General features: G+C 39.9%; 5 protein-coding genes across 8 annotated transcripts in view; 1 reads left to right on the plus strand and 4 right to left on the minus strand.

Moving 5' to 3' along the window:
• The window catches only part of LOC104801062 (pentatricopeptide repeat-containing protein At1g06140, mitochondrial-like), a 2,581-nt gene extending 1,785 nt beyond the window's left edge, over nt 1-796 (minus strand). The window contains exon 1 of one of the 2 annotated variants that reach the window (XM_010524144.1): nt 14-796. In XM_010524144.1, coding sequence (XP_010522446.1) covers nt 14-771 — 758 coding nt within the window. In that variant the 5' untranslated portion in view covers nt 772-796. The other variant, XM_010524145.1, reaches the window with a different exon arrangement.
• A 162-nt stretch (nt 797-958) lies between these two features.
• On the minus strand, nt 959-3,305 carry LOC104801063. Its single transcript, XM_010524146.2, has one exon. It carries the CDS (start codon nt 2,848-2,850, stop codon nt 1,108-1,110), a length of 1,743 nt encoding a protein of 580 aa, XP_010522448.1. The 5' UTR covers nt 2,851-3,305; the 3' UTR covers nt 959-1,107.
• Nucleotides 3,306-4,168: 863 nt separating this feature from the next.
• Nucleotides 4,169-6,453, plus strand: LOC104801064. Its single transcript, XM_010524147.1, has 5 exons — nt 4,169-4,975; nt 5,179-5,351; nt 5,452-5,551; nt 5,854-6,014; nt 6,154-6,453. Exons 1-5 carry the CDS (start codon nt 4,370-4,372, stop codon nt 6,236-6,238), a joined length of 1,125 nt encoding a protein of 374 aa, XP_010522449.1. The 5' UTR covers nt 4,169-4,369; the 3' UTR covers nt 6,239-6,453.
• Nucleotides 6,454-7,569: 1,116 nt separating this feature from the next.
• Nucleotides 7,570-10,444, minus strand: LOC104801065 (cysteine-rich repeat secretory protein 3-like). 3 transcript variants are annotated; one of them, XM_010524149.2, is made up of 4 exons: nt 9,575-10,444; nt 8,767-9,138; nt 8,057-8,167; nt 7,570-7,890 (listed from the first exon to the last, which is right to left on the minus strand). In XM_010524149.2, the coding sequence occupies exons 1-4, from the start codon at nt 10,011-10,013 to the stop codon at nt 7,883-7,885; spliced, it is 930 nt and encodes a 309-aa protein (XP_010522451.1). In that variant the 5' UTR covers nt 10,014-10,444; the 3' UTR covers nt 7,570-7,882. The 3 variants fall into 3 exon arrangements, with proteins under 3 accessions (XP_010522451.1, XP_010522452.1, XP_010522450.1); XM_010524150.2 differs by having other exon boundaries at nt 7,571-7,890; nt 8,057-8,152; XM_010524148.2 differs by having other exon boundaries at nt 7,571-7,890; nt 8,057-8,173.
• Nucleotides 10,445-11,361: 917 nt separating this feature from the next.
• LOC104801067 (pre-mRNA-processing factor 19 homolog 2-like) lies at nt 11,362-16,423 on the minus strand. Its single transcript, XM_010524151.1, has 18 exons — nt 16,218-16,423; nt 16,045-16,130; nt 15,561-15,632; nt 15,412-15,474; nt 15,017-15,103; nt 14,696-14,837; nt 14,485-14,606; nt 14,175-14,291; nt 13,790-13,885; nt 13,646-13,705; nt 13,152-13,226; nt 12,937-13,041; nt 12,719-12,835; nt 12,523-12,606; nt 12,359-12,440; nt 12,193-12,244; nt 11,997-12,067; nt 11,362-11,908 (listed from the first exon to the last, which is right to left on the minus strand). The coding sequence occupies exons 1-18, from the start codon at nt 16,228-16,230 to the stop codon at nt 11,772-11,774; spliced, it is 1,581 nt and encodes a 526-aa protein (XP_010522453.1). The 5' UTR covers nt 16,231-16,423; the 3' UTR covers nt 11,362-11,771.
• Nucleotides 16,424-18,456: the final 2,033 nt, after the last annotated feature.

The raw sequence follows: 18,456 nt of genomic DNA on the forward strand, positions 1-18,456 counted from the left end.
AAGAGTGGAAAGAGTGTATGCATCAGGTTTCACTCCATCAATGTGCATCATCCTGATAATTCCCCATAAGTCCTTGTCGGAATTACAACTTGATAAATTGGCATAACTCGAGATCAGCACATTCCAAGAACCCGCGTTTCTGTTGGGCATTTCATCGAACACTTTCCGTGTCTCACCGAATTGTCCACCATTAGAATACATGGCCAATAGGGAGTTGGCCACAATCATGTCTGAGATAAAGCCGAGTTGTATGCTTTTCGAATGAACCATTCTCCCAGTTCTCAAGTCTCCTAACTCGGCGCAAGCTTTCGATACCGTCGCTAGAGTAAAATCATCCGGCAGAAGACAGAACACATTGCACATTTGATCAAAAATTCCCAAAGCGCTACTGTAAAAACAGTTCTTCACATACCCATTAATCAACGAGTTCCAAAGAAAAACTGATTTCTCTCGAGCCGAATCAAAAACAAGTTGCGACTCGATCATGTGGCCACATTCACCAGCTACGGCGTAGGCCGAGAGTAGCTTCGTAGCCAAAAACGGGTTCTGGGTCAACCCGGAAGAAGTAGTGCGAGCATGGCACTGTCTGACGAACCGCAGAGACCGATGATTAGACGACAATTGGAGAAGATGGAGAAGATGGAAAGGGGAACCGAGTTCAGAAGTAGAACTGCAACTCCGAAACGCGATAGCTGCGCGAGCCGACAAGCGGAGAAACATAAAAGTAGAAAGGTCGGAACCATTGATCTTCAATCTCCGACCCACGAGCATGGACGATATAGAGGGATAGAGGGATGCCGACAACTAGAAGAGAGACGGTCTCTTGCCTCACTGAGCTGGGGGGTGTACAAATTTCAAAATATTTTTAGGTAATTACAGAAAAGCCCTAATATTTTATAGGAATTGCATATAACGCTAGATAATTTACCATTTCCAATGGAACCCCCAAGGGCAAAAAAATCCGAGGAAAATAATATAGGATTGGTAATTAAGTACAATTAATCATGTATATTTATAGAAAAATACAGTATCCACAATTGCGTCATCTTCGGTATAAAGATAAGAAAAGAGAATATTGTCGGTCCAAAAAAAATATAAAATGTAAAATCACATATAGCTCAAATTTTCAGCGCGCCCACTCCCGCCCTTCTCCTTCGTCTTCTTCGACCCGTCAGGATCCGACCCGCCGCAGACGAAGGTACACTCGACGCCGCAGATGTTGCTGAAGCACGAAAACAGACCGTTTCCTCCGTCGGTGTGACGGCGACTATGCGTCTTCGTCGCCGGAGTCTTTCTCGTCCTGGAACTTTTCCCCCCGGCGGCGGCGTCTTCGTCCATTTCGCTGCTTAAGTGGCTTGACCCGAGGTCGTACAATGGCGGCAACTCCGTTCGCCATCGCTCGAGCTTCGACCGCAGTCCTTCGATGCTATTGTCTTCGATGCTCCATTCGCTGAGGATCGAGCTCTCGGTGTCGTTTGGGCTCGATCTCTCCTTCGCCATCTTCTCCGCCACCTCCGACGGCGATGGACCTAGCTCTGATTCGGTTAAGATCGGCCGTCCGGCCAAGTTGGATCTCATCGGAGTGCCGAAGTTGGATCTCATCGGTGTAGCCATGTAGGTGGATCGCAACGGCGTAGATCCGATGATGTTGGACCGCATCGGTGTCGATGCGATGATATTAGACCGCATCGGGGTCGATCCAACGCCGATCGATCGCATTGGAGTGGATCCGACCATGTTAGATCTGATCGGAGTAGATCCGACGATGTTTGATCTCAACGGCGTTCCGTTCCTCGACAAGTACGGCGACGCGCCGCTGCGTCCGTAATCCTTCACCGGTCTCTGGTTCTCCCGCATCGGCGTTTTGCGTGTCGGATTGTACAATCCGTACGGCTGGACGTCGGGCTTGTCCCTTATCGGCGGCGGCAGATATGGGCTCTCCTTCATCGGTGGATCGATAACATCCGACTCGATCGAATCGTATCTCTTCCTGGATATTTTGGGCTTTTTGCTCGAAGACGGATGCTCTACCGTTTTCATGGCTTCGGATTCCGACGAGGAAGTCGTGTCGTGTCCGGACGTCGTGGGTATAGTCCCTGAGTCGCTGCTCGCCAACACACTCGCCGGCTGCTTGTTCGCCGCACGGCTCCGTTCCGCTCTGCTGAGGAGATCCGAGACGACCATGGAACTCGTATCGCTCTTCGTTCGCCGGAGCTCCGGCTTGGAAACCACCGACTGGTATTGTCTCGACGCCGGCGACTGCGGATTCCTCGAACTGCCTTTGTTGCTATTCAGATTCAGATGCTGCAAATGGGGGTCCTCTTCTCCGAGCAAATCCCTATAGCCCACAGCCGACGAATCCATGTGCGTGTAAAGCGGCATGCTTCTCATCGACCCGTCGAGCAACCCAACTCCGATGTTCAGAATCCCCTGAGGCCGGCCGGAAGTTCGCCGGACCTGAAGCGCCACGAATCTCATCCCCGGAGGCAGTGTCGAGCGGCGATACTCGTTGTTACCGGTCCGGAATCCAGGCCGATGAGAGGGCGGGATGAGGTTACTGATCAGGACACGAACCGTTCCGACATGAACGTCACGGAACCAATGCAGGGCGTAGATTTCGATCATGACGGCGGAGGTGTCGGCGTAGAGGAACTCGTCGTTGACCCGGAAGACGAATTTGTCGTTCCAGGTGGGGTTGGATCCGCCGGAGTAATCGACCCGGGTGGTGAGTTTGCGTTCTGAGTGGACCCAGGCGATGGCATACGTCTTCATTTTACGTGAAACATGGGCCAAGTCTTGTGCGGAGATAATGTTGAGCTCCAGCAATTGAAACGACGGAAACATGGACATTTTCTAGGGCTGAGATCATTCACATTTGATGATTTCAAATTTTTTTTTCGGCTTTTTTGAGAAGATGAAAGAAGAATTCAACGATCAGATCATCGCCCCCTGAGGAGGAGAGACGATGCAAAGACCGAGGGGGAGATTGAAGGGAGAGAGGTACGACTATTGGCAAACACCGAAAGCGCAGGAGGAGGTATCCACCATTGTTTCGTTTTTTTTTTTTTTGGCGCATGGAAACGTTGAATCTTCAGTTCCATATTTGGTCCCCTTTTTTTTTTTTTTTTGGGGGTTTTTCTGTGCATATGGCAATTCTTAGAGATTAGACAGACAGCAAAGTCCTTTTAGGGGTCATGTGGTGTTTCATGCAGTAGTTTTCTATGTTTAGGGTGTCTGAATTAGGGTTTAGGGTTTTCTATATCAATTCGAGCGTCTCCCCCATGTGTGGTGCGGTTATAGGATGGGCTTTGCATTTTTGGGGCCCATACCGATATCAAATCCGATGATAATTAAAACAACCCAAAAAAAAAATTGGTATTGAAATATGTAGTTGCCTTGGCTTTAGTGTGGATTTTCTTTAAAAAAAAATATTTACTGTGCATATGGCAATTCTTAGAGATTAGACAGACAGCAAAGTCCTTTTAGGGGTCATGTGGTGTTTCATGCAGTAGTTTTCTATGTTTAGGGTGTCTGAATTAGGGTTTAGGGTTTTCTATATCAATTCGAGCGTCTCCCCCATGTGTGGTGCGGTTATAGGATGGGCTTTGCATTTTTGGGGCCCATACCGATATCAAATCCGATGATAATTAAAACAACCCAAAAAAAAAATTGGTATTGAAATATGTAGTTGCCTTGGCTTTAGTGTGGATTTTCTTTAAAAAAAAATATTGTGAAAACGGGAAGCGTGCGGCCTAAGGAAAGCGAAAAATCAAGAACGAAGTGATTCTTTAAAAAAAAACAACTAGTGGAAAATCTTGGGGTCATTTCCGGCACTTAAGCAATGTATATACACACACTGACACACATATATATGGGGTCAAAATAATCTTTCTTTTATAAGGGGGTCAAAATAATCTCAATATAAAATTTTCCAAACTATGGATCGTTTTACAAGTTTTAGAATTAATATCGAATCTCAACAAATTCAAGCCCGGCAATGTTCATTTCAGCGGAATTTAATTATATAAGCCTCTAATTTGGTTACTAGAGCACAAGGGCCAAATTGTCACTTTTAAAAAACTTGAGAAAAACTTCTAAATTGACAAATATTACAGGGGCGGTTTTGGGGATCCCTAGGAAATGTTATGAAATGACTCATGCAACTGGGTCGTCGCACGAATCTCAATGTTTGAATATTCTTCCCATTCATCTTTCAATGAATGGGTTCCTCCGAATCCAAATCCAAAATCTTACAGCTGGAAGAACCTAATTTTCAACCAGCCAACGTTCGAAGATCTTCAACGGAGCAAACCCACGAAAAAATTCCACGCCTTGAACGGATTGGGAGAGACCCTTCTGCAGAAAAAAAATGCTGAGGAGTGTTCCATCTCTCGATATTTTCGTTGATACTGCAGGTGGGGTTCAAGATGAAGATCCGGTGATTGAAAATGAGGAAAATTTGGAGAGGACGATTACGATCGGCGACAGGATTAGCGGCGAGTTCAATTTTGTCAGAGAGATGGATTTCTTATCGATCAAGGAAGAAGAAGACGACGAAGGCGGCGAAGGAGAAGACGATGAGAAAGTAGAAGGGTACCGAAACGTGGGTTTCGGAGAAGATGGTGAAAGAGGAAAAGGGTTTAACGGAGATGGAGAGTTCGGGTTTAGGGAAGAAGAAACGAGGAAGCGACATGAGGAGATTGATGGAAATAGGAATCCACAGATTGCACAAAACGATGAGAAAAGAGATCCAAATGAGAAATCGGGTTTTGAAGAAGAGATTGAACGACCAGCTAGCCCTCCTATGCATTTAGCAGCAGGGCTCGGGATTGAAAAGTTCAATTTATATGGTAATGAGATTCAATTTGATTTGCCGAGCTTTGATGACGACAACTGTGATGGGTACTACAAAAAGATGCTCGAGGATTACCCACTGCATCCTTTGCTTCTCGGAAACTACGCGCAGTTCTTGGAGGTATTGAAACTAATTTTAGCTTCTGGATCTGTGATTCTGCTTGTTTATCTATATAAAACTTCAGACGACTCAAAAGCATTATCCAATGTGAAGCTTTAGTTCAAAAGATTCATCACTCAGATTCTCCAGACCATTGATATGTTGCTGTGTGTGCTGGTATGATCGTATAGTTTCCATTAATGGCGAGTTTTCTGATGCAACAGTACAAAGGAGACATCCATGGAGCAGAAGATTACTATCGCAAGTGTACACTGGTTGAGCCCAACAATGGAGAAATCCTGGTGAAGTACGCTAGATTGGTGATGAGGCTTCATCAGGACAAAGCCAAAGCCTCAAACTACTTTGAACGTGCAGTTCGAGCGTCTCCCGAAGACAGGTCGGTTCGGTTGAGATCAGCACATCCCATTTGTTGCCTTGTTGGGATCCATTTTTAAAAGATCCATTGGACTGACTATAATGTGAATATGTTGTTTCAGCAATGTTCTTGCTGCATACGCGAGTTTCCTTTGGGAGACGAATGATGACAGTGGTGGTGATGATGAAGAAGAAAATGGTCGAGGAAAAGAACAATATAAGGTGGTTTTGGTCTTAAATTGGTGCATTTCTGGATTACCGTTTACTCATAAAGGTTAAAGGGATTAAACTTTGCCTATTATATACCGATCTCACTGCAGTTATTGCCGATTTTGGATCAGTAACATATCTCCTGTCTTGCTGAGATATGGGCTCACAGATCATGAATAGATTGTAACTCTAAGTTGAATCTGAACAATAACAGTCCAGCCTGTTTCATCAAAGATGTTTTCCATCTTTCTGCCTGTGTCTTTTCATGCATAATTTAACATCAAAAAGTTTCTTTTCCCTTGCACCGGAAAAAGTCTAACAGATCACAAGACCAGAATCCAAGCTCGGGACAGGCTGAAACTGAAGATGGAGAAACAATGTACCAATACGCTAAATTATTCTGGGAAGTTCATCGTGACCGTGATATGGCCTCGCTCTACATCAAAAAAGCCGTTCAAGCCTCTCCAGATGACAGGTACCGATCTTTTCTCCCCCAATACACAATACATGTTTTCACCTTGTGCATTAAGGTTGAAAAAGCTGAACTGTAAGAATTTTCTCCTTATGCACTAAGGTTGCAAAAGCTGAACTGTAAGAATTTTCTCTGTTTTCAGCAACATTCTTGCAGCATATGCTCGGTTTTTGTGGGAAACAGATGAATGTGATGATGGTGATGATGAAGAGGAAAGGCCCGGATAGAATCAGGTTCAAGAATTCTCTTCCTCATAAGGTCTCTTTGACTATTGCAGACTTGCAGGTGCAAGTTTTGTCCAAAGCTTCTTCATGGCCATAAGTTGTATGCTCAAGTAAATAACAGAAGAAAATGTACTAATACTTGTTTCAAAAACTTTCTTTTGTGATATGAAAACTTTCCCCAAGTATTAAATGCAGTTTTGTCATGGATTAGTGGAGAATTTTTACACCTTTACACTAATATGTTGGATAATATCACTCATAAAGGGGAAGCCCCCAATAGAGTTGGCAAGGAATTCGCCTTCCATATAAGAGGTTGCGGTATCGACTCTTTGCACCACTCACTTGTGGTCCATTAGTTACGGTTAATTCACATCCCACATATATGTGTCACGGGTTTGTGAATGTGGGTGAGAGTTTACCCAGTCAGCGTGTGTCCAAAGGATAACAGTTGGGATTCCCACGTTATAAAAAAAAAAATCACTCGTCAAGAATGAAACGAATCCAACATTCAGCACGTTTATTGGTAGTGTTCTTGCTATCTATCTGTTATGGGTTACAGTCACTGCAACTTGGGAAAACAAGCTCAAGACAGACGCGGTTCATAAGAAATGAATCCAAGATTCAGCAGAAGGGGAGATGCAGAACGATTCTTGTGTCATATGAAAGACAGAACAAAGTGAATGTAGCGGATGGATCCAACTGTACAAGACCCAGTTTAATGTGTTCCTTTCAAGATCTTGTATTGAGTCCCAAGTTTGTCGGAATCAGATTTTGTTCTAAACATTCTGCATTTGAAGCTGAGTGATTCTCAAACGAATCATAGAAGTTAATATATTTTGTAATTACTACGTAGGAAATATATATATATATATATATATGTATACGTATATATATATAATTTATTTTTATTTTTAAGGACTCGTTTTTCTAGTTTTAGTTTTTTTAGAGCATAAAGATAAAGGTGCAGGTTCAGAGTATAGATGTCTGTTCCCCATGAAAATAAAATACGTGGGGCCCACAATTCTTTTAAATTTCAGTACCTGTCTTTTTCTTCTTTTTTTTTTTTTTTTTTGCAGTTCAAAATTCAATTTTTTCTATTTGTATCAATTTTACAGGTATAAATGTGAAACCATATACAAATCAGGGTCATGTAATTTGACAGCTAAATAGTTATATTATCAATATATTCTCACGGATTTAAATTTTCCAAAAGCTTATGCAGTTTTGGTTTTTGCAAAATAAAATCAATAATGTCAAAAATAAAATTTTTAAAATAATGCAAGTAGCATAGAAGAATACAACAAAAAAAAAAAAAAGTCAGTATCCACGTTCTATTATTTAGTGCTTTTACAAACCACTTGTAACATGATGGGTTGGTATTCTATTTAATTGGGTTGATGGATTTCATCTCTTTTTTTTTACCGTTCAAAAAGATTTAGGAACATCCAAATTCAATTTTACAATTTCTTTTTGCACATTTTGGATATCCTTTTTTTTTTTTTGGTTAAACATTCAATGGTAAGTCCATTTCTACCTCCCAAAAATATGGATTAAAAAATTAACAATATTAATAGAATAACATTTTCATGAAATTTGGAAATTGCACCTCAAAGTACATAAGCTTGCTTCTCCTTTTGTTCTCCCCTCTCAATAATCTGCCAAAGTACCATAATGAGAGCTCAATAAATCAATCAATTTGCCTCTATCCCTCACATGTGCATGTATATGTATGTATTATGTATATATATATGAGTGTATATAAATATAAATGATGCATATATATATATAAATATATATGCGTGTGTATATATATAAAGGTACCTTCATGTTTCTTCATCAAGCCTCTAGCAAAAAGCAAGCAGATGACAAGAAAGCCAACACCAGCAGCTCCTCCTAGTATTATTGCCACAGTTTTGCCTGCATTTGTCCCCCCTGCCCCTTTATTCATTTTGCATATCAATATTTCAATAATGCAAAACGATAAAATAATATCCAAACAAAATGTGATCTTTGAATAAAATTAATACCGAGGGACCAAAAATAAATGTATAACATTGGAACAGAACTCACTTGCACATTTATGAAAATGGAAAAAGCCCTCACCTTTACTTTATAGCACAAAAATAAACAGAAAAAGATTCCATTTTTAAAAATGAAAATAGATCTCATGCCAAATATTCTTCCAGTTTCAGAGTATGAATTGAACCCACATGCGAAAATGGTCACTTTTTTCTTTTTCTTTATAAAAAATAAAATCATAATAATAGAAATAGTACTAAGAGTAGTAAAAATTGGAAATTCAGAGGAATAATTGTAAGACGATAAAAGGAAAAAAAAAAAGCAGAGATCTTTCAAATCTCACTTTGGACATGAAAACGAAATACCCATCTCTCTCCCACGAAAAAAAAAAGCCGAAAAAGAAAACTCAAAATTCGAAATTCGAAATTTTAAAGATTTTCGGATTCCTGGGAAAAAAACCCCAGAATCCGATGAACCCAGAAATAGAAAAACGAGGTTCTGAGAGATCTCACCTGACGAGGAAGAAGAAGAAGAAGGCGAAGAATCCGAAGCGGAGGAGGAGGAAGAAGATCTACGTGGAACACCATTAGGGTAATAACTATAAGCGATGAAACACTTGTGGAGATAGATCTGTCCGGAGATGGAGCTGCCGCATTCGACCTGAGCTTTCTCGACGGCGTTCTTGACGCAGACGCCGCAATCTGAGTCGCCGACGTCGCCCTCGCACTGTCCCAGCACGTACACAGCCTCGTACGTGGTCGCGTAGAAGCCGTGGCTCGACCCGACGCCGTTTTGCATTACCCCGAACGCTGTGTCCCTCCTCTCCTCGAACCCTGTCCCCGCCACGTTCGTCTTCCCACATGTCTTGTACAGCATCTCCATTCCTGTTGTCGTCCATTAAACCGGAGTTTCGGTTCAGCGATCGGTTTTATCTTAACCGGAGCCTCTATCGAGTGGTCGCTTATCCAAAACAAAATTCTCAGCCAGGAAACAAGATTTGTCTGATTTTATCTAACCGGACCCTTATCTCGTGACAGAAATCTTAACCGGAAAACCAATTTTACTGTTCGGTTAAACTAAACCAAAGCCCTTGTCATACTACTAACCCGAAATTTTCACCCTTGTATCAATGAGCAGGCTTACACAAAAGAACCTGAAATTCCTTTGAGATTCAGGCAAGATTCAGTCCAGTCTTAATCTCAACCGACTAACCGAAGTAATGGAATACCCGGTTCGGTATAACTAAACCAAGGTCGAGCCACTACTAACCAAGAACTTTAAACAGTTGAATCAGTGAGAGAGGAGGCAGAAAATGGTTACCTGAGATTTGGGCAAAGCCAGAAACTTCGTAGAGAAGATAACAGCCAGAGAGCTGAACCCTAGCAGCAATGGTTTTGCCACAGAGCTTCACAGACAGAACAGGAAGTCGACTGACACAGTTGTAGCAGTCGTTGTTGCTGAGGTCTCCTCTGCACTGAAACAGCCCACTAATGGTGGTTTGGCTGGTTCCGGTGGTGGTTTTGTAAAACCTGGTTTTTGTGGATTGAGAGACCAAAGAACCGAATAGAGCGGAGAGGGCTTGCGAGTAGAGACCGGACGGATCTGAGAACTGCTGTCTTGCGCAACCCTTGTAGATTAAAGTCGTGTAGTCAGCTGTTGCGGACTCTGCGACAATGGTCTGCTCGAGATCTGGCAGCAGAGCCATGGAGAGGACGCAGAGGAACACGATCGAAGGTCTCGTCTTGTGTAAAAATCCCATCTTTCCTTTCGTGACTTCTTGGGGGATGGACGTCGGAAGAAAGACCTGAAAATCAAATCATTGCGTTTCTTCGGCAGATTCAGGAGAAGGTGCAAGAAACTTTTTTTAGTGGTTTTAGGTATGGTTTTCTGATACGGGTAAACTGAGGTAATGGAATCGAAAGATTGAATCTTTTATGTGGGGTTCTCGGATACTCTTGTTGGGTTTTGTGGGATTGGGATGTTCTTGTGTATTCTGCAATTGGTTGGTTGCTTGGTGGTTCAGTAAAGTCTTTTTTTTTTTTTTTCTAGGTTTCTGAGTTTTAGATTTGGTTGTAATGGCGAGAGAGTGACTGGGGCTTTTTCCAGTGTTTGGGTGGACACACACACACACACTCTCTCTCTCTCGATGTGCAAAGAGATTAGGAGAGAGAAAGAGCCACTCGCTTTTTCCTTCTTTTAAAATGTTTTTATAACAGCAGCCACCGCCACCACCTCTGCCTTTTGTACTCACTCTCCCTTGTAATATTGAAGTCCCTCAATGGTCATTATATCAAAAATACCCTTAATTTGCTATTTCTACTTCAAGATCTACCCTGGTCACATGTGACCAATATGACCGAAATATAGTATGGTCACATTTTGATTTTTATCGATTATAACGTTAAATTTATGGTGATCACACTAATTCATTATGTTCATACCTTGTATATCTTACTAATCATTTGATTAAAACATCATAAATTTAACGTTATGAACAATGAGATCAATATGTGACCACACTATATTCGGTCACATTGGTCACATGGTCACAAGGGTAGGGCTTGAAGTAGATATAGCAAATTAAGGGTATTTTTGACCTCTCAATGTGATTAATAATTTTATTGGTTGTTACTTTTTTAATTATTTGTTGGGATTATGGCTATAGGTTGTTACTTTTTAGATTTTTGATGCATCTATTTTCAGAACTAGAATAAATTTTATAACCATTACCTTGAATTGTTTAAACTGCGTCTGCTTTTGTGTTCTCTCATACAACATTTTCCCTAAAATACTGTAAAATTTTTGTGCTTTATAAATCACAAAGTTATCTGAAACCCTAGTTATAGAAATAGAATAAAAAAATAAAAAAATGGCATTCGCGAGCACGTGGGTTTTATATCTATCTACACCAAAACTCAAGCTCACCCACCATTACTGACAAAATTCAACACCCAAAAACACCAGCATTAATGTTAATTTCAAGATCTTGAGCATTTTTTCTAACAAAGAAACCAAAAAAAAAAAAAGGGTAGGGAGAAGGAATCTGATATTTGTGGGAGAACGGGAAGATCGTGCAGCGTGTATTTTGACCAAAAGTACAGTCAAAATACCTTTACAGAGTGACTGACAAAATCTCATAACAGACGCAGCTTTTGCCTGAACTCAAGAGCTTATAGTTTAAACAACAATAATAATTTAAAAAAAGAAAAAGCTTGTCAAGGACAACATATTTTGATGATACAATGTTAAAAAAAAAAAGGGCTATCCGACTAAAAGGTAATAATAATTATGAAAAAAAAAAGCTCAGCAGATATATGATGGAGAGAAGCAGAAACACAACCAAGTGACTGACCACTACTTGAGACCATAAATTTCTCCCTACCGTTGCCGCCCAGAGGAATGCAGCGCAGCCATATTGAGAGAAACTTCTAAATACGACACTAAGCCAGAGAGAATCAGGTGATAATCATATCTATGATGATGATGATGATGACGACGACGATGGTGATGGTGATTTTCACGAGTCTGATGATGCAGCCGAAGCATCATCGGCGTTTTCGTCCCCAGGGAGACCAAATATCCGGAGGTTTCGATCCATTGAACCAACTGCTATGTATTTTGCGTTTTCGCCAAACTTCACGCAAGTTGCTTTGCCTGTAATATCATCATCCGATTGGAACTGGAGAGTCAATCTATGAACAGAGCAACGGTGAGGAATCCTCGGCACATGAAGGATTTTTACCTGTGCCGGAGAGATCAGGCAAAGTCTTGATGAGGTTCCACTCTGCTTTCACACTGGCTGTCTGGTATACTCTGGAGAAAGAACAGAAATTATGTATTTAATTTATTAATTTTCCCAACTTATTTCAAGCTTCAGAATCGAACTAAGTCCTTTCAGATGATATGTATATGCATAAACATATTCTATGCACACTCACCTTATATCAGATCCAGCAATTCCAAGGTACGATCCACTGTGATCGAACTCCACTGCAAAAAAAAAAAAAAAAGAATAAGTGATTGATTCCCATCAACAGAAGTAGTAATATGATGAGGCCCAGGAAGAAACGGAAGTTGACGAAAATGTATTTCGTAAGTGCACACCAGAGTTCGCAGTGAAATCAAATGACCGGAAGTTCTTGAGCTTCCGCAGATCCCACAACCTAACACCATCCCCAGCAGCAGTCTGTTCGGAACAAAAAGATTACCGGTCATATGGATAGAACCTGTTACAGTCCATTTTTTACTTGTTTGAGCAAAGTACCCACCGCGAGGAAATAGCCATTTTCGGAGAATGATACAGCAGAAACAGGCCCTGAACCCGAGTGTCCATCAAAGGTAGCCACATTTGCCTGTCAACCAACCGAAGACAAAAATGAAAAAGAACCTTGGTAGACATCAAGATTACCAGAGAGATTATTAATGAATTTAAAGAGGAAATGGCCAGGGAGGCAATAACTTTACCTGACTTTTTACATCCCAAATCTTCACAATCGATTGAGAGGTACCAGTTCCCAGAATGAGACCATCGGGATGAAAAGCTGCAGCAGTGTAACCCATTTTCTCGGAACCATCCGAGACCTGAATAACCAAAAGAGATCTGGTGATGACTCCATGGAAGTAAAGAAGTTTGTACCTGTCATAACAGATAATCGTTGCTCGAGAGATGAAAAAATTATGACCTGAGCAAGGCATAGACCGGAGCTCAGATCGTAGAAGCACCATGTATTGTCAAGAGATGCTGAGACAAAGTACTTATTTGTAGCATGAACAGTAACAGCTTGCACCTGGAAAATGCATCAATGCTTGTATGTCAAAGTTCCTAGAGAAGGAAGAAACAGATACGACCTAAAAGACAACTATACGGAGGATGGGAATCGGCTAATCTCATCTTTACCTCCGCAGAGTGATCCTTCAAGGTGTGCCTACAATCATAGTTTCCATCTTCAGAACCTCTCCAGACACAGACAGTCTGCAGAGTATCAGAATACACTGAACCTATCACTTCATTTGACAAGTCAACTAATTTGCTGTTTTAATATATGCAAGTCAAATTACATTTAATCAGGCATTGCTGTATTTAAAAGGTGTGATCGATACAAAATACATATAGCAATCTAGCCAATGAATCAGATTTGTCGATATTAGCACTTCGACAGCCATAAAAAACGAAGTCTAGTAAAAGTCATGCCAGCAAAGGCTATAGCAAGCTCAAAGTAAAGGGTTGTACAGCAAAAACAAATTCCATGCTCATATAAACAAGTTCAGCAGTCTGCTCCTGCTCATCAACTAACGGCAATATATGAAAATTCCTAGAAAGACCAGGTTCATACATCGTCCAGAAAAATCTGAAACAATGTATTTCAGACATTAAAGTGGATCATGGCTCACCTTGTCGGCTGAAGCAGTCAAAACAAGATCAGTGTCGCCGACAAATTTAACACTTGTGACCTGCAAAAGGAGCAACGCATATCAAAAGCAAAATAGGAATAGAAAATTTAGAAAAACAGACAACAAAAGTAAAAATGTTAAGACCTTCTTTGAGTGACCACTCAATGTAGAAAGGATTTGTCCTGAAGGGCGATCAAAGAGAACGGCAGTTGTATCAGCTCCTCCTGTAGCAATTACATCCTGGTTGCAAATCAAGAAACAAAGTAATAATGAGTAGGCAAGCTTTGCATAAAAAAGTAGATGTTGCTCATATTTTTAAAAGATATAACAGATCACTGAACCTCGTATTCGAGACATGCAAAAAGCTGTGAATAAAGTACATATTGATTCACGGTCATAATCTATTCTTTAGCCTCATTGAAATATATTATGGAATGCAAGGAATACAGATCGGCGTGTCACTTCTAGAAGAAGAGGAAAACAACAATAAAGTAAACTGAAGTGAAAGAGAAGCTTTAGAATGAGAAACCTTAGAATAGAGGATGTCCATTGAAATAATGCCAGGCTTGCTGGTCTTGTGAAGTGGGTGGCTTGAGAGCTGCGTGAACCTCTCCAGATCATCAAGTGAAGCCAATGTTTGAGGAATCTACAGAAATCAAGATGAGAAAGACTTAGACAGCGGAAATCAATGCAAAGATGTACAACCTAACAAATTTAAAGCTCTCAGTTGACTGAAACTAACAAGAAAAATATGTAGATGCATAAAGACATAAAGAGATTCCTCTCTTGGTTTCCAAGTCTCAACCATGACCTAGATAATGCAAATCCATATAGAATACCTGTCGCTTTTTACGCTGCTGCGATAGAGCTGCATTACAATCTGTTAGTTCGGTGATAATTTCAGCTGAAATTCCAGGACGCATTCTCTTCCCATCAGGCCCCAATTCTTCACCATCAGCACCTATCGTGTAACAATAAAACACAGTAAAAATCCAGAAGCGGAAAAGATATATAGCTAACATATTATGACAAGCAATTGCACAAGCATACCTCGTTTTCCGTTACTAATTGCAACATTAGCTGTCATAACTTGTGGTGCTGCAGGTATCTGTCTTTCAACCTCTGCAAGCAATGCCCGTGCCTCATCCCTTTCCTTTTTAAGCCTGGCAATCACACGACAAGCAGCATCATGCTGCAAATAGAAGGAAATTTTATCCCATAAATCAAATAAGAAGGACACGAGCAAAAAATATTGATCAAACAATACATAAAATAGTCAAGGAAAGGAAAAAAAATGCATATTAGCAATTCGTTAAGCATGCATTTCCACTTTCCTGAAGGCTGATGCATAGGCACTTGATAAAAAATTACCTGATACAAAGCGTGGCTTAGCTCTTGCCTAGCAGTGTGTAGTTGTTGCTCCAAGGCAAAATTTGATAGCATCAAACTGTCCCATTCCTAAAAAGCAATGACGAAATTTTTTTTGCCTAAGGTAACGTAGTGTATCCACAAATTAGTCTTGACTAGTGGCCAGTTTACGAGCAGGTGGTCGAAGTGCCAACCGTGCTAAAAAATTGACAAATATCAATTCAAACATCCAACAGCACAAACCCGGAATAAAGTACCATATTCTCAGATCCATGAAACTAACTCAACATGATGCTAACAGAAAACAAGGGATATAGTATTCTCTGAATGAACCTCCCAGAGAAAAAATGAGCACAAAAACAAATGGGAAAAGGGTGGTACAGCACCTAAAAACTTACATTTTGGAACATCCCGAGTAAACCAGGAATACTAGCCGTGTGCAATGGTTTAGGTTTAGCAACCTGCAAAAGCATTACAAGAAAGGGAATAAGGTTAATAAGTCTCTGCTTGAATGCTCTATGGAAAAATTGCAGCAGCAGCTGCATACCTTCCCAGTTTTGATGGTAACAATGTCATCCATGGCAAGTGGTTCACCTGTAACTGGGCATTTCCCATACTCCTGCACAAAATAAAAAATTTAGAAGTCTATTGTAAGGTGTATTCATAATCTGAACAGAACTCCAAGCGGACTTATTGTTGACAAATGTGTAAATCTGAAAAACCTACGTTAAGGTATCGTCCATTTGCACTCAAAGAAATGAAGAAGGAGAAGAGGAATTGACTGTAACAAATGCAGGCGCGTTCGATCAATTCCGCATTCAATTATACAGTAAGAATCCCACTAGTTGCAAAAAAACACAGAGGACATCGAATACATCACCGAGACTTAACGCTAGTACCAATATAATCTGAAGCAGAATAAACTCACAGCACTGAGAAATACGATAAATTTTCTGGGTGAACAAACAAAGAGATCAAAATTATTACAAACGTCTGAAAACCCTAGAAAGATGGAACAACTAAGAGCTTACCGATATATGCCTTTCGATTAACCGCCTCTCGAAGAGCAAACCGGACTTTGTCGACACCACCGGCTCCTCCGGGACTTCTCCGGAAACTGTACGGAAGGTGTCGGCATTTAAAATTCAACAAGAAAACGCAAAACGCTGACGGGAAGAGAGAGCAACGCGAAGGGGAGCTTTACTTGCACAGTTCATCGTGGGACGAAGACGAGGAAGAAACAGTAGCAGCAGCAGATGAGCAGAACGAGAACTTCCCTTCACAAGCAGAGCTAGGGATTATCTCCTCTGGTCTCCAGGGAAGTATACTGACAGAAATGGCACAAATCGCAGAAGCCGGAGAGAGAGAGAGACTGGAAAATTGACAATTCTGACGGGAACTAGGGATTTCGTTTGTCCGCTGATAAATTAGGGTTCATGGGCCATTCCCAAAAATGATGTGGATTTGGGATTTTGGCTGAATTGACGTTCGAGCCTTTTGTTTTTAGACTCATCAAGAAAAGGCCCAATATTATACCTATCTTGGGCCGAGTTTTAACAGCCCATTCACTTTTGAAAGAGAGAATACTTTTTTTAAACACGCCAATAAACGAATATATTCTGGTAATTTGGACTACGAGCTTAATATATGGTGTTTTCTTGACAAATTGCTGTATTTTGATACCCTTATGCTATTGTTTTAATCCATCATAAACACTACATATCTATGTTTTTTTTCTGAATTAATATTTCGTTATTAGGTTAATAATACGTATGGGTGTACGGGCTAATATTTATCCGTAATAATAATAAAAATAATAATAACGTTATTATATATATAAATATTCGACCCAACTATATCTCCCAAAATTCGGAATTAGTCTGAATATACATCACTTCCTCAACCGTTGTTTGGACATGGAATTTGAAACAAAGACATCATTTATCCTTCTCAACCAATTACACCATTCGATCAGTCACGGGTGCTGCAAAATTATTTTCATGTGAAGGAAGGCAATATATATATATATAATTATATATATATATATATGTACACGTGTGTGGGGGTACGGATTGTATGCTTGTATTTATTATATGTTTCGGAATATGGATTTTTTTTTTTTGTTTTCGAATAAATTGGAAACGAAATCATATCCGGGCACAGCAAAATATATTGATGTTTGGTATCAAAGGAGAAAACAGGAAGAATGTGGTTGACGGTTGTGAAAAGGCAACAAAAAGGTCCAACAAGAAAATACGACAGTACACGCAGCAGAAACCTAGGCGATGCTCCTTGTCTTCCTAGGTTTTTTTATTCTCATTAATTATGACGCATTCAATTTCTTATTTCTTTAATTATAAAATATATATACAAATTAATCACTCTGCTAAGTATTTGATAAATCCGATGCATCATATTCCATTTATATATATATATATACGTTTCTTATCGAAGATGAAGTTTCAAAATATTCCAATTGGTGTTTGTAATGTTATCGGTATCTTCGTAAAATACGTTTAAATCGAAAACAACATTAGAGATAATCTTTTTTTTTTTTTAAAGAGAAAATCGACGAACACAAAATACGTGTTCCCGTAATTGTAAACTATTTTTAAGGTCGATTTGGAATCCGGTTTAGGTGTAATATTCAAAAATCGGTTTTTTTTTTAATCATTCTTTCTTCCTTGGATTTCCTCCAAAGTTCGGGAACTCAATCTTATAAAAACGTTATGTGTAGTAAAATTATCGAAATTATAAAGACTAATCATCTCAAGAGAGGATCTATACTAATATCGATACAGCTAATATATAATAGTCGAGAGAAAAAAATAGAATATCTTAGTTTTATTTTATTAACACGTGCAGAATTAATATATTTAAAAAAAAATATATAAATTAGATTGAAATTTTATCTAGTGAAAAATATATATTATATTCGAATCTAATTTGGATAGTTCAACCGGTAAAATTGATACGCAAATCTTCTCTTATGTCCCGAATTCGAACCTCAAATTGAAGAAAAGAATGCATATTCTAATCGCATAGCTTGTTTTCGGTTCCGGGATTTATTTATTATTCTTTTAACCGAAATAAGATTCCATTATGAAGATATGAATGCGAACCACACCGAATAATCACGAAGCTCTCTCGACAAGATTTGTGAGAGAGAGCATATACAAAAGCCGATAATATCCAACACGAGTTTTTGAATGACATAAAGCTCTTGACGTTTGCAAAGATTTGGCAAGACATCAACACATTACTTTGTTTTCTGAATATCTCTTTATCTTATTACACACCAACTGGTCCATCTGTTCCTACGAATATATATACATACATACATACATACATACATATATATATATCGTGTCTGTAATCCTATGATCCGATAGTCAATTATAATTGAAAATCTATAATTTTGTTTGGAAGACATTCTTCACTCG

Source organism: Tarenaya hassleriana, unplaced genomic scaffold (genome assembly GCF_000463585.1).
Source record: "Tarenaya hassleriana unplaced genomic scaffold, ASM46358v1 Cleome7, whole genome shotgun sequence".
NCBI lineage: Eukaryota > Viridiplantae > Streptophyta > Magnoliopsida > Brassicales > Cleomaceae > Tarenaya > Tarenaya hassleriana.